General features: G+C 31.9%; 1 protein-coding gene across 1 annotated transcript; it reads right to left on the reverse strand.

The window, feature by feature from the left end:
- Window positions 1-12,489: 12,489 nt before the first annotated feature.
- Window positions 12,490-12,828, reverse strand: LOC144571927 (glutaredoxin-C7-like). The gene has a single exon (XM_078321320.1). It carries the CDS (start codon window positions 12,826-12,828, stop codon window positions 12,490-12,492), a length of 339 nt encoding a protein of 112 aa, XP_078177446.1.
- Between the last annotated feature and the right edge of the window lie 306 nt (window positions 12,829-13,134).

Below are 13,134 nucleotides of genomic sequence, written 5' to 3' on the forward strand. Positions count from 1 at the left end.
CAGCTTCATCTGAAAAACTTTTACATCATTATTCACATCCTTCGCAACCACATGCAAAATGTTAAACTTTAGAATCATGACCCCAATGACAATAATTCACATTAATAGCATACATGAACTTTAGTCCAACTAATATTGAAAAATTCACATTAATAGCATACATAACTAGTACAAAAAATTAATAAGCATTAGGTTCTCCTTGGTGATAATGCAATTGAGTTATGTTATTGAAATCGGTAGTGATGTCGCACCAACCATTCCACTCATTGCAGTTCGGACAACTAAAAAATTATTTTCCATAGTTCTCCTTGGTCCTTGCAACCTTCACAACCGTAGACTTATACCATGCCTTGCATGAAAGGTTTGATGAAGAACGACTATATTGACTACTCATTTCGTCTACACAAATAAAATCAAAATATGGTTAGATATTAAGCTACAACCAAAATAGACTAAGTGTCATGAAATTAAAATATTAAGCTACTATGAATCTTTTTTTTTTTTTTGCTTCTTACATGGCCCGTAGGCCGACTATGAATCTTAAGCAACTATGAATCTTAAGCAACTATTAAAATATTAAGCTACTATGGATATACTAGTTTGTTCCTTCAGTTTAGATCAAGTGATATGTACAAGTTCACAATTTTAAATGATATGACCAACCACAGAATCTACTAGTTTCATCATTTCCAGTTTCCAGTTAACATCTAAATATCAAATCCATAAATACAAATAATATGAATGAAACAACCTTCATACCCTCTGAAACAGCTTTTAATTTTTCATTTCATATCCAATAAATGGAGTTATTAATTCATGATGTAACAGCCTTCATACCCTCTGAAACAGCTTTTCTTTTTTTCTTTGTTACCAATTCATGATGTAATTACCAAGCAATCACAAAATCTACTTCTTGTAATACTAAGGAGGGAATAAATTAGGGTCAGGGATTGCAATTTTGGCTCTGTTTGCCTTTACCAGTACTGATTTTGATAGTACTGATATTGTATTAGTGCAAGTTTGGGGAAATTTCATTTCTATGTAAATTCGTTAAAACTCAATCATTTAGAATTTTAAAACTGTGAAAATTCAATCAGTAGAAAGAGAGAGAGAGAGAGAGAGAGAGAGAGAGAGCACCTGGCAAAGCAAGGCGACGATCAGAGCCACTGAGAGGCGGAGGGGTCGGAGAGGGGCTGGATCCGTCTCTAGGTTTAGACTTCGACTGAGAGAGAAGGAGAGGAGTCGGAGTTGGGGCTGCACTGAGCGACTAGTTGACCAGTCGGAGGTAGCGACTGAGCTCCAGTCGGATTTGCCGTTCTTCTTTTTCGCGTGAGAGAGAAGGAGAGGCGGGAAATCTAGGGTTTTCAGAGTTGCCCCGTTCTTTCTGTCGGGAGCTGTCTAGGGTTCTAATTGGAGGCCTCCATTTCAGATACGTTTTAAAGGAAATGTAAAGGGTGCTGGAAAGGAGACGTCCAGTTCTGCGTTTTGGCGATCAGATCAACACTATTTTTGAAGCAGATCCGAGGGTCAGAAACACGAATTAATACAGCCCCTTTAATTTGCAAAGTAGCATAGCATAACTCTATATATATATATATATATGGACGTGGCTACGGTGCTACGGGTAGCTAAGAGGCCTCCGTGCTACGGTTCGGATTTCGAGTTTTCAAAATCCTAACGGTCGATCCGAACCGTTCATCTTGTTCTCCATATTAATATGTGCTTGGAGACCAAATTTTATATTTTTCTGAATTTTTTTACTATTTATTAAGCCTCTTTGAAAACCCCTGATCCAACGGTGGCTTAACCCAACAGTAAAACCAGAAACTACCGTTGGATCAGCGGTTTTCAAAGTGGCTTAATAAATAGTAAAAAAATTCAGAAAAATGTAAAATTTGGTCTCCAAGCACATATTAATATGGAGAACAAGATGAACGGTTCGGATCGACCGTTAGGATTTTGAAAACTCGAAATCCGAGCTGTAGCACGGAGGCCTCTTAGCTACCCGTAGCATATTAGCCAAAACCTATATATATATATATATATATTTTATCTCTTTTGGACAGTTGGATTAATTTTTATTATTTTCATTCAAATTGGATACTAATTGAATATGAATTATGTTTGGCTTTTAATTTCATCTATATCTACAAAAATATGTTATTATATGTGAGGATAAAAATATTTTTTATTGTATATACCGCCGCGAATACTCTTGTCAACAATAGCGATATTTTCGAGAATAACAAGTTCTATTAACTTACCTTCGGCAATAGTCACTTTTTTTATATTTTCACAAACATGTGTATGGCTATGTTATGTACAAGAAGAAAAAAGTATTGTAACTCCTCTAAGGTATTCAAAATGTTAGATTGGTCACAATCATTAATCGTTCATTTAAATTAACAGTCGAGATTTTTGCCACAAACATATTAGACAACAGTAACTAGTTATATGATAATATTTTAACTTTTTTCAGAATACTCATCACGATTTCATTTTCATCCGTTTATTTTCGATAACTTACGAAATTTCACATCTAAATTAAATCAGAGTTGGGGTCAAAATTACCAAATTGATGAAATTTGAAATAAAGAACTAGAAACTCAATTGTTCAAAATTTTCAAATGAGTTAGATGTCATTATATAATAATCTAAGTATTCCAACAAGAGAAAAGGTAACGTCCCCCGGGCTACAGTTTCCCGAAAATCTCTGTGTATAAAAGTCTTTTCTTTTTAACTTAGTTCTGACGCGCTTTCAACTGCCACAACTGCCATAATTTCAAGTACAATATGTGTATGTTAACAGGATAATATGTGTATGTTCACAGGATACTATGTGTATATTCACAGAAGGTGGTCCCCAACAGCTGTCACGCGTTTTCAACAGGACCACGCGGTTTCATCTGCAGAACATCCATTGAACTTGTTTATAGGATTGTTTTCATAGTATTACAGAATCTAATGAACTTGTTTATAGAATTAGTGTAATAAGTCCGAAAATTTTCAGAAGACTGAGGACCGGGTACTGTTAGCTGCTTCCTTCCAACAATGTGATTGGAAACAAATTTGAGCAATTAACGACTTTAATTAATATGAACCCTCAAATAGAAATTAGTTTGTTCAAACAAAACAGTTAACGAAATTAAGTAGGTTAATTTGTGAGTAAATCTCTATGGTAAGTTTTGATTGGATCATATTGAACATCCATATCATCAACAACTTCGATCAACATTACCAATAGCAGCGCAATCAAATAATGATGTGTGAAAAAGAAAAAAAGTCGGTGAGCCTGCAAGCAACATCATGGGCAAATCATATTATATATGCACCGTTAGATTAAAAAAGGCTGGCCCATGCTAAAGCACATAAAATCTTAGAGCATTTCGTTACAACAACACAAAATAAGTTTCTAAATAAATAACTGTTAATCACTTTTTAGAAATTTAAAGTTCAAAAATTTAAAGTCTTATATTTCTAAAATTAATTTTAGAGTTTCTATAAAACCACATTAGCAACAAATTAAAAAGAAGAAATAGTTTGAACCAATTATTTAATTAGCATGAAAATTATAAACAGTTTCTTAATAAAAAAAATTTCTGTATAGTTTCTAAATAAACAACTCTCCCATATCTCTCAAAATAAATTAAAAAATACCACATCATATTAAAAACTCTAATAATACTAAGAATATCATATTAAAAACTCTAATAATACTAAGAATATAGATGCTCTACTGTACTATGTGTAATAAAATGTTATTCAATGCGGTCGCATATGCGTTTGCGATTTTTGATCGCATAAAATCTGGCTATGCAGATTCAATATGCAGATACAGGTTCTAGTATTAACTAAAACCAAACACATATAAAACAGATTCGGACTGCCCAGTTGAATAATATTTCATGTTGTTCCCATCTATTTTTACGTTTGGATGCACTCTAGAATAGCTAAAATAGCTACTATTTGAGAGTAGTGATTTTTGGAAGAGTGTGATAATAGTGTTGATGTGGTGCTATTCAGAATAGCGAAAATGTTGTTTGAATTGAACATTTAGAATAACGATGGAGGGATTGAATATTTGAGAAAGCACCAATTGCTATTATGACTTTTTGTAGGAATAGCGGAACAACACTATTCTCGCTGTTCCGAATAACAATTGAGTACGTTTGGATGGATCAGAACAACGCTATTCTCAGTACATCTAAACATAGCCTAATAAGCTCTAGAGCGCTTTGTTTTTGTTGTTTCAGAGAGTTGGGACTAAAAATTAGTTGATTATAAGTACTGGATGCGGGTTTTTATTTCCTCAACGCGGTTGTGTTGATTTTTGCTTAGTGACGTCAGAGTCTTGGACAAGGAGCACACATAATAAATTGACGTTTAGTATTTTGAGCCAACAAATGCAATACTATTTGATTCAATAAATTTTCAGATGAACTTCAAAATACTCCACTAATGATTTTGAGGGAATCAGATCTCCTGTCTCCTGGGGTGCAGAAAATTCCTGCCTCCAGAGTCACTGCGGAGTGGACCCGGTTACCGTTAAAGGGTTTAGGGTTAAAATAGTTTTGGGTTTAGGTTTTAATGGGAACCCGCTCTGCAGTGACTCTGGGGGCAGAAATTTCCTGCCCTCAGGGGGGGGCAGACGATTCAGTCCGATTTTGAGTGCTTTTCACATAAAGTTAACATAGCCTTTCACTCAAATAAAATACTCTAAGGATTTTGTGTAATTTTCACATTTGCTCGCTTATATATTTTTGTATTTTCGTATTAGATCTATAATATTATGAGATATTATGCTATATTTTATTTTATTATTCTTTTTAATCCGTATATATAAGTTTGTATAAAAATTTATATATGCAGCCGTATACTGTATATCTCTGCATACCGCAACAAAGCCGCATTTTATAACATTGACTATACCAGTGTGCTACTGGAACTTAATAATGCCACAGAAAATCTTGGTGTCTTCCGCAGTATTGCACAAGAGTAGATCAAGTCTTTCGATTTGCTCATCCGACGGCTCGCAATTAATTGATGCTGCATGTAATATTAAGAAACAAATTCCATCCGTCTCACCATTAAACATCCATGCATGGTTTCCCCGTTCTATGTTTTTTATTACTTATATTTGTTTTGAGTGCCAAACTTTTTCCCATCTTTGCTTATCTGTCCGATCTGATCAGATCATCGGGATATTCTAAACAAATATATTATTTTTTATTTTGAAACAAATCATTATTTGTTATCTCTGTTCGAAAGTCTGAATGTGAATCATGTCTGGATCGGGTAAGGGGGTGTCCGATGGGCATCGGACCAAATCCTGTTCGATGGGCTGTTGGAACCGTCGGATCTGCTTTAGGATTCGTGCCCGTAATTTTGCATCTGCTTTAAAATCCGTACACACGAATCCTAAAGTAGATCCGACGGTTCCAACAGCCCATCGAACAGGATTTGGTCCGATGCCCATCGGAAACCCCCCTCTCCCGTCTGGATCAGTAGGTTTCTAGAAGAAAATCAAATCGATTTGGACTCGAACTCAGTCCAAAGTAATTGTTCTTCAATCATGTTGAATGGTTAGACAAGTTTCAAAAAAAGAATTTTATGATAATTAATTATAATATTAAATTTTATTGTATTTTCTATGAAACTATATTATATTATTATTTTTTAAGTTTGACTATTTATATTTTCTATGTCATATTAATTATGTTAAAGTTTTCAAGAATTGATTAGGACTTTTAAATTTATCATGTTGTGTTAATTTTTAAGTTGGATTTTTTTTCTAAATTATTTATTAATTACACGATGGATGTATTATAAGAAGAGATGCCATGTCATTTTTTTTAGACTAAACTTTTGATAATATATGAAATGTTTTCTTATTTTCTCTCTTGTTATTTTTTATTCTTCGTTTAAATTCTCTTTTTAAATAGTTCAATTTCCCACTAAAACAAATGAGATCTATATATACCGAATGGAGATTGAGACGTGTTGTCTTCACTTCCATTTTTTCATGTGTTTTGTCATCTTATATCCTTAAAACTATTCTAGCATTGTTAAGTTCTGCGTGATCATCCGAGCCTACAATAGAGTTTCGAATAATATAATATAAAAAATGTAACTTCCCCTTTTCAAATAATTTATAAAACAATACTACGCATTTAATATTACTGGCACGTTGTTGAAAAAAAAAAAGATTTGCACACAATGTCCTATTTTTAAAATTTGCAATATTTTAATGTATTATATGTATAACTAATTCTCAAACAGAAAATATAATTATATGATACATTGATACTTCGTAGTAGGGGGAAATGAGTTGTTTGTAACCAATTGTTGATTTCATGCAAAGAAATTTTATTTAAGAATACATTTTTTCATATACTTAATTTGTTCTAATAGTCTAAACACAAATAAACAAAGAGGAGGGTTTAAATGCCTCCATGTTTTTGTGCCTCCATCATGCCTCCATCTCTCTCTATTATTTTCAAAGTTCAAACAGTCGATCCGAACCGCTCAACCTAACCTCCATACTAAAATATGTTTGGAGACCAAATTTTATATTTTTAGGAATTTTTTTACTATTTTTTTAGATATGTACAAAATCAGTAAATATGAACCATCTAAAAATAGTATTTTTGTACCTATCTAAAAAAATAGTAAAAAAATTCCTAAAAATATAAAATTTGGTCTCCAAACATATTTTAGTATGGAGGTTAGATTGAGCGGTTCGGATCGACTGTTTGAACTTTGAAAATGATGAAGAGAGTTGGAGGCATGATGGAGGCACAAAAACATGGAGGCATTTGAACCCTCCTCATAAACAAAACCTATGTTTATGATGTAGTGCTGAGACACCATTGTGAAAGACTGAAAGTAAATGAATACCAGAAACAGATACAGAATAGCTGGCACACTATGTACATCACAGAAATTTGATCTGAAGAGAAAACATCTACAAGACGCACCTTTGAGTGTATTGGCATTTGGTGCGACAAGAGTAATTACAGGTGATTTGGTCTTCCTAGTTCCCGCGTTGTCACGTGCTTGCAATCAATTACAATTGACCCATGGCTTTTTAAAAATAAATAAATTGAACATGTAACATGTTATTAAATTTTTGTGCTTCTAAAGATATACAGTTATAATTTTTTTGTTGATGTGGTTAGGAAGTTCTGATCAACTAGAAATCAAGTGAGGCAATGACATGAATTCAGATCCAGGGCAAAACCGTGTAGAATAAGATCTGAGTCGTCCGTTTCAATCTAGCACGAATCTCAAAACAAACCCTCCCATATCTAAATAATTTCTTTGATGCATCATCACAATAGTCATATAGGATGAAATTTAATTATTAGACTATTTATATGTCCAAGAACATACCTATATAATTTGCTTTTTAAATTGAAATTTATTATTAAAACTGTTAAAATAATTATTGTGAAATGATTATTCTCGTAAAATATTATGGGATCAACAAAATTTTCATTTGGACCACACATAAATGACAAATATTTCTCAAATCTAAAACCGCTTTGCACGAAGCCAGTTGGGGCCTGCCTTGGGAAAGATCTTTTCCAAGAAGCTTCCAAGCAAAGCAAACAACATAGACGGGCTTTTATGTCAAAAAACATAGACTTGATAATGCTCTCAATTTTAAAAGCCAGCTTAGACTTTATCTTATTTTAGCGCTTCCTGTTGCCATTTTATATGCTAAAACTATGATTGCCATCTCTTCCTTCCCCTCCATGTCAATTGACCTTGAATCCTTAATCTTCAATTAGCTAGGTTAGTATATTGTATTTTGGATTAGACATTAATTTTTTTGGAAAAAAAACGTAGAACGAAGTTGTTTGATAGCTAGATAGAGTTTTAATTTTTATAAAATTTTCTGTCTACTATATATAATGCGAGTCAAACGATTGTTGGCGGAACAATCGTTTCTTTCAAATCAATTATGTCGCAATCTTGATTATAATACAGACATGCTATTTCAGCGTGAAATTAAATTTTGTCCCAATCCAATTTCCTGCGTGTTTAATGTTAACTAAACAATTTAGGTAAGTGCTTACTATGCAAAGCTTTCATTATACTCAGATTAATTGTGCATCAGCAAACATGATATATATACACAAATAGAACAGAGGTGGAGCTTGTAAGAGAGAATGAGGTCAATTAACTTTAATTCATTTTTTTTTTTTCAATTTTTTATATTTGTATACGATTTTCTATTAGTTAAGTAAAAATGATATAGATACTGTAATAAAGATATCCATTCACAACATAAAAATTTTATATGATTAACATTTGTTCACGTTTGACTTCCATAACCATAAAGATTTTGAGAGTAATTAAACTTTTGATTTAATCAGAACCATCTGATAAAAATCATGTGGTTCCTACAATCACGGTATCTTACGGCAATAGCAGCGGATCTAATGAACAAGCCCAGAGCGTGATTTATGTAATTAGGACTTGACGTGAACATCACAACTGCTTGCTGTCAGATGAATAGGAGGTTTCTTAGTGCAATAATAGTGCTCGCCATGTCTCACTTTTATCTCAATTTGCATGGTTGGTGTAATGTTCCGTGTAGTATCCTAAATTATTCCTAATCCTACTATGCTGAGTTATCGTAGATTGATTGTGATAAATGCTGTCGGCCACAAACTTCGTCTCATGATTAAGCTATTATTAATATAGAGTTTGGCTAGTATAACGTTAGTGTCATTTCAAACCTATATAACACCAATTCTAAAATATATCAAATCGATTTCAAATGGTGAATCCAAACTGTTCAAACCGATCTATTTCATTAGTTGTGCATTTACATGCAAAATTTATAAATTTTCGAATTTATTTAGTATTAAGTCAAGTGGTCAAATGTGTGAGTTTTTAAGTTAATTTTAATACATTCATTTTTCAATATTTTTGCCGCTTGATTTGTTACTAAAATAACTCGATAATATAAAAAAAAAAATTGTATGTAAATGCATCACTCATAATGTAAATCGGTTTGAACGGTTTAGATTAGTCGTTCGAAGTCGATTTGATAAATTTTAAAATTTGTATTATATAGGTTAAAATGACACTGATCTTATATTAGCCAAACTCAAGATCAAAGACGGGATGTATTTCTTTATTTTGCTTTTGAGACAAGATCATAGACGGGATGTATTTCTCTTTTTGCTTTTGAGACGTAAAGACAAAGATCTGGCTTTTGAATAATTTTTATTTAATCTTTTTATAAAAGATTTTCTTTTTGAATTTCAAACTCACAATCTTTTTATTAACAAGATAATTTTTTTTATTATAAAAAAGATTAGAAAGATTAGATTTGATAAAAAAAATTAGCAAGTTATATTTAAAACTAAATATGTCGGTTGTCTTAATTTAAAAAAAAATCTTCTTTATTAAAATAAACAAAATTGATTGAAAATAACAAATATTACACGTAACATTTACAACTTTTTTTAATCAGAGGAGAGGTTAATAGGTTATCCTGAAGCCCCTTAAATTTGGTTCTGTACAAGAAGCATTATTTGCAGGTAGTATCAACCTTTATTTTCTTTATTTTTTGAAGTTTAGTGAGCAGCTCGTTTGCACGTTTGTCTTAATTTTTTAAGCATTCTATTTTATTTTTTTTGACAATTTTGCTTTAGTATAAAATGATCTTAAAAAATATCAAATTTTACATGCATACATCTACCGTGAAAATAAATAAGATCAACAGTTTGACTTTGGCATCTAAGTTTTATATTTTTTAAATATAAACTAAAAAGTGAGTTTGTAATATTTTGAGGCGCAAAAAACTTTTAGCATTTGAACCCTCCTTATTGAGAATATTTATATAGTCATATAACAAATTTTGCAAGAAAGATTTAATAGTTTAACTATCACATATAAAATGCATGCACCGAGTTTATTTTGAATTAAGTTCAATTAATATTCAATTTCCTTTGTGACCAATAATTCCTTCCACCAATCATCCGGAAGTTCATAAAAACTTCAACAATACATATATCAATTTGTCCTCTATTCCAAATTTCTCCAAAAATTCCTACGAAAATAACTCCAAACACCCCTAAAAGCTAATAAAATATCTGCTTTCCAAAAACCAAAAAGATGTTTATAAGATCAAATCTTAAACAAGAGCGGTATCAAATTTTTCACAGATTCCCGATTTTTTTATTTATATCCAAAAAATAAAATAAATTTTAAAAAATAACCAAACTGGAAATTTGGTCCGTTTAACGGTTAACCGGTTTGGGTAGATTTCAAATTTGATGACCGGTTCGGTTATTTTTTAAAATTTAATTTATTTTTTAGATATAAATAAAAAAATCGGCACAGATTCACTAGCTCCATTAAAAGTGGCCTTGTTGGAAGTTTTGGGCTTTGAAAAAATAATGAAAAAATAATGAAAAAAAGAAAGGGGATTCGACGTGAGTTTGAATAGACCGGATAATTTCCAAATTGGCCCAAGTTTATAATCAGAACCTATGTTGTGGCATTTATTTTTGAGAATTTTAAGTTTCTAGTGTAAATTTTGGGTCGCAAACCCAATTTTTTTTTTTTTTTTTTTTGAGAACCTGGCAGGAGCTGCCATGTGTATTGCATTAAAATTAGAAAAAAAAAAACCCAATTTTTTCAAACACTCAAAACTTTGCTAGTAGAACTTCTTGCTTGCTTCTTTCTCTACAAATATGCTTTTGGTATAACATTCCTTTTTTTTCAATTTGTTCTTTTATATTTAAGGGATGTCTAATATATCTATAAGTATAATATTCAGATCGGAAATTTTTGTAGGTCTAATTAGTTTTTTATTTTTATTTTATATGAACGAACTTAAAAAATAGGAAAAATTATGGGAATGCATCTCCCGTAAAGAAGAACAAGGTCAACATTTTGGATTTATCGTTTGAATTTTAAATTTTAAAATAAAGAAATTAATGAACCTTCTGATGGTTTTGTCTTCATAATGATCATTTTTCTTTTGGTTCTTCGTCAGAAAAAAAATAAAATAATGCTTGCACCTGTCAATTGATTGCATGGACAAGTTGTCTATAATTTGTTATCAATGAGAAAATTGTATCCTAGTTTATCTTTTTCATCAGGCATTTTGGGCTGATTGTTTAATTACCTAGTTAAGCTCCAATTTTACATGTGTGGCAATCGCTATATTAACATTATTTTTCTGATAACATCTCGATTTGTAAAATTATAAAAAATTTATTTGTTTTCACCTCATTTGTATTCTATAACAACTATGTCTCAATTAATTTCATATTTGTTTTCATCCCTGCAATTAATTATATTTCATTGTATTAGGAATTTATAATTTCAAGTTTTACATATCTGCAATTCTTTTTTCAGTAACAAATATATTAGAAGTTCTATTAATACAAAATAATTTAATTATAAGTTAATGTGACACTTTTAGACATATTGTTCATTTTTTTAGTGAAGTTGGGAGTTGAGCAACCCAACTATTTTAATATCCACAGAAATTTCCATTCATATTTCAAACCTACGACCTTCCACATGAAGGGCACTGTTTTTGTCATTAGATCAAAGATTGATTTTTTTAGATATATTGTTAATTTAATAATTTTACTAAATTTTAGATTGACTCACTTCCCGTAAGTGACAAAAATGCAATTGTTTTATCATCATTTGCAATTGGTTTTGCAAGTCGATTGCCAACAAGTAGTATTTTTCAGTGTTGTAAAAAACGGTATGCGTTTGTCGACGGACATGATAACACCAAATAATTAATTGAGAATAATCGAGAATAATCGGTCATGATCATAAATAATTAGTCAATTAGTTAGAAAAATCCGTGACAGTTTGATCACCGCTAACGACTAATCAGTCAATTGATCGACCTATACGAACATTTTTTTACAACACTTGTATTTTCTATCATTAATAATAAACATTGTTATAGTAAGTTAAGTAATTTGTTGAACATTTTGCCAAAATATATTTCTAGCTAGCAATTTATCCAAATGAAAAGTTATAGAGAGAAAAAAGGGCTAAATAATGTAATTAAGCGCACAGTAAACAAGCAACAAACTACCATATAAAGTCTTTGTTTTTACATCAACCTCTTCTCTATGTGACTGTGTCCAAACTTCTCATATACAGATACTCAATTACATCATATCAGCTTCTTAATGAACTCCATGACTTAGGTGAAAATGTGCTCCAGATGCATTATATATCACATTAGAAAACCCAATTTCCTTGTTGGAAACCTCTTGCTATATCTGTGTTCTTTTTTGTTTGTTTTTTCTCCTTTTATTCTGTGGGATGATAACTGCTGCAATATATAACTGTCTTGCCATATACAGGGTACTTCATATAGCAACATAATTACAGCAGAAGCCATCCTTCAATATTAGAAGAACGAGGTGGTTGTATAACAATAGAGAATTAACTGAACCTTTTCTCTAAACAACTGAATACATAAAAAATCTAAAATGACCTAATTGCCCCCGCCTGAACAAGCCGGGGTTCGAGGGCTCCGCTTAGGTGGAGCCCCACAAGCCTCTCTAATCCACCAACCAACTTACCACCAACAAATAACACTGGAAGAGAGGCTGCTGCTACGGCTGCCTCGGGCTCATCGAGTTCAATCACTGATGGGTGGGCCCCGATTGAAGCTAGGAGGCGTCGCATGACGTGGCACATGAAGCATCCTTTCCGGCTTAATATCACGATCGGATTCTCATTTATCAGCAGTTGTATCCAATCGCCTGCTGGCTCGTGGCCATCCACATGTACTGGTTCACACCTTAGACTTAAACTTTGCATCTTCTGATGCTGAGAGAGCAATTGGGATTCTTGATTCTATGACTAATTATTGGAGTGGAGGACACTTAAAGAGAAAAATGTTGCTATATGTTAGCGAGGCACTGATGTGGCATGTTCTTTTGAAGGATTGGTCTATCATTAAATATATACACCTCACAATACAAAGATAAGAATAAAGAACATTAAGGAGAAACTTAGCTTTTGATTGTTGCGGGTGAAGATGATATTTTTCTTTATTGACAGATTTTTTTTTTTTATAAGAATATAATTATTTGCGTCAAGGGGAAGACTTATTTAGATAAGAAT

The sequence above is a fragment of the Carex rostrata genome, chromosome 19 (assembly GCF_964058835.1).
Source record: "Carex rostrata chromosome 19, lpCarRost1.2, whole genome shotgun sequence".
NCBI lineage: Eukaryota > Viridiplantae > Streptophyta > Magnoliopsida > Poales > Cyperaceae > Carex > Carex rostrata.

Bases quoted from the DNA above. Each gene is read 5' to 3' on its own strand.
- LOC144571927 (XM_078321320.1), bottom strand. From the start codon at position 12,828: ATGCAAAGTTTAAGTCTAAGGTGTGAACCAGTACATGTGGATGGCCAC.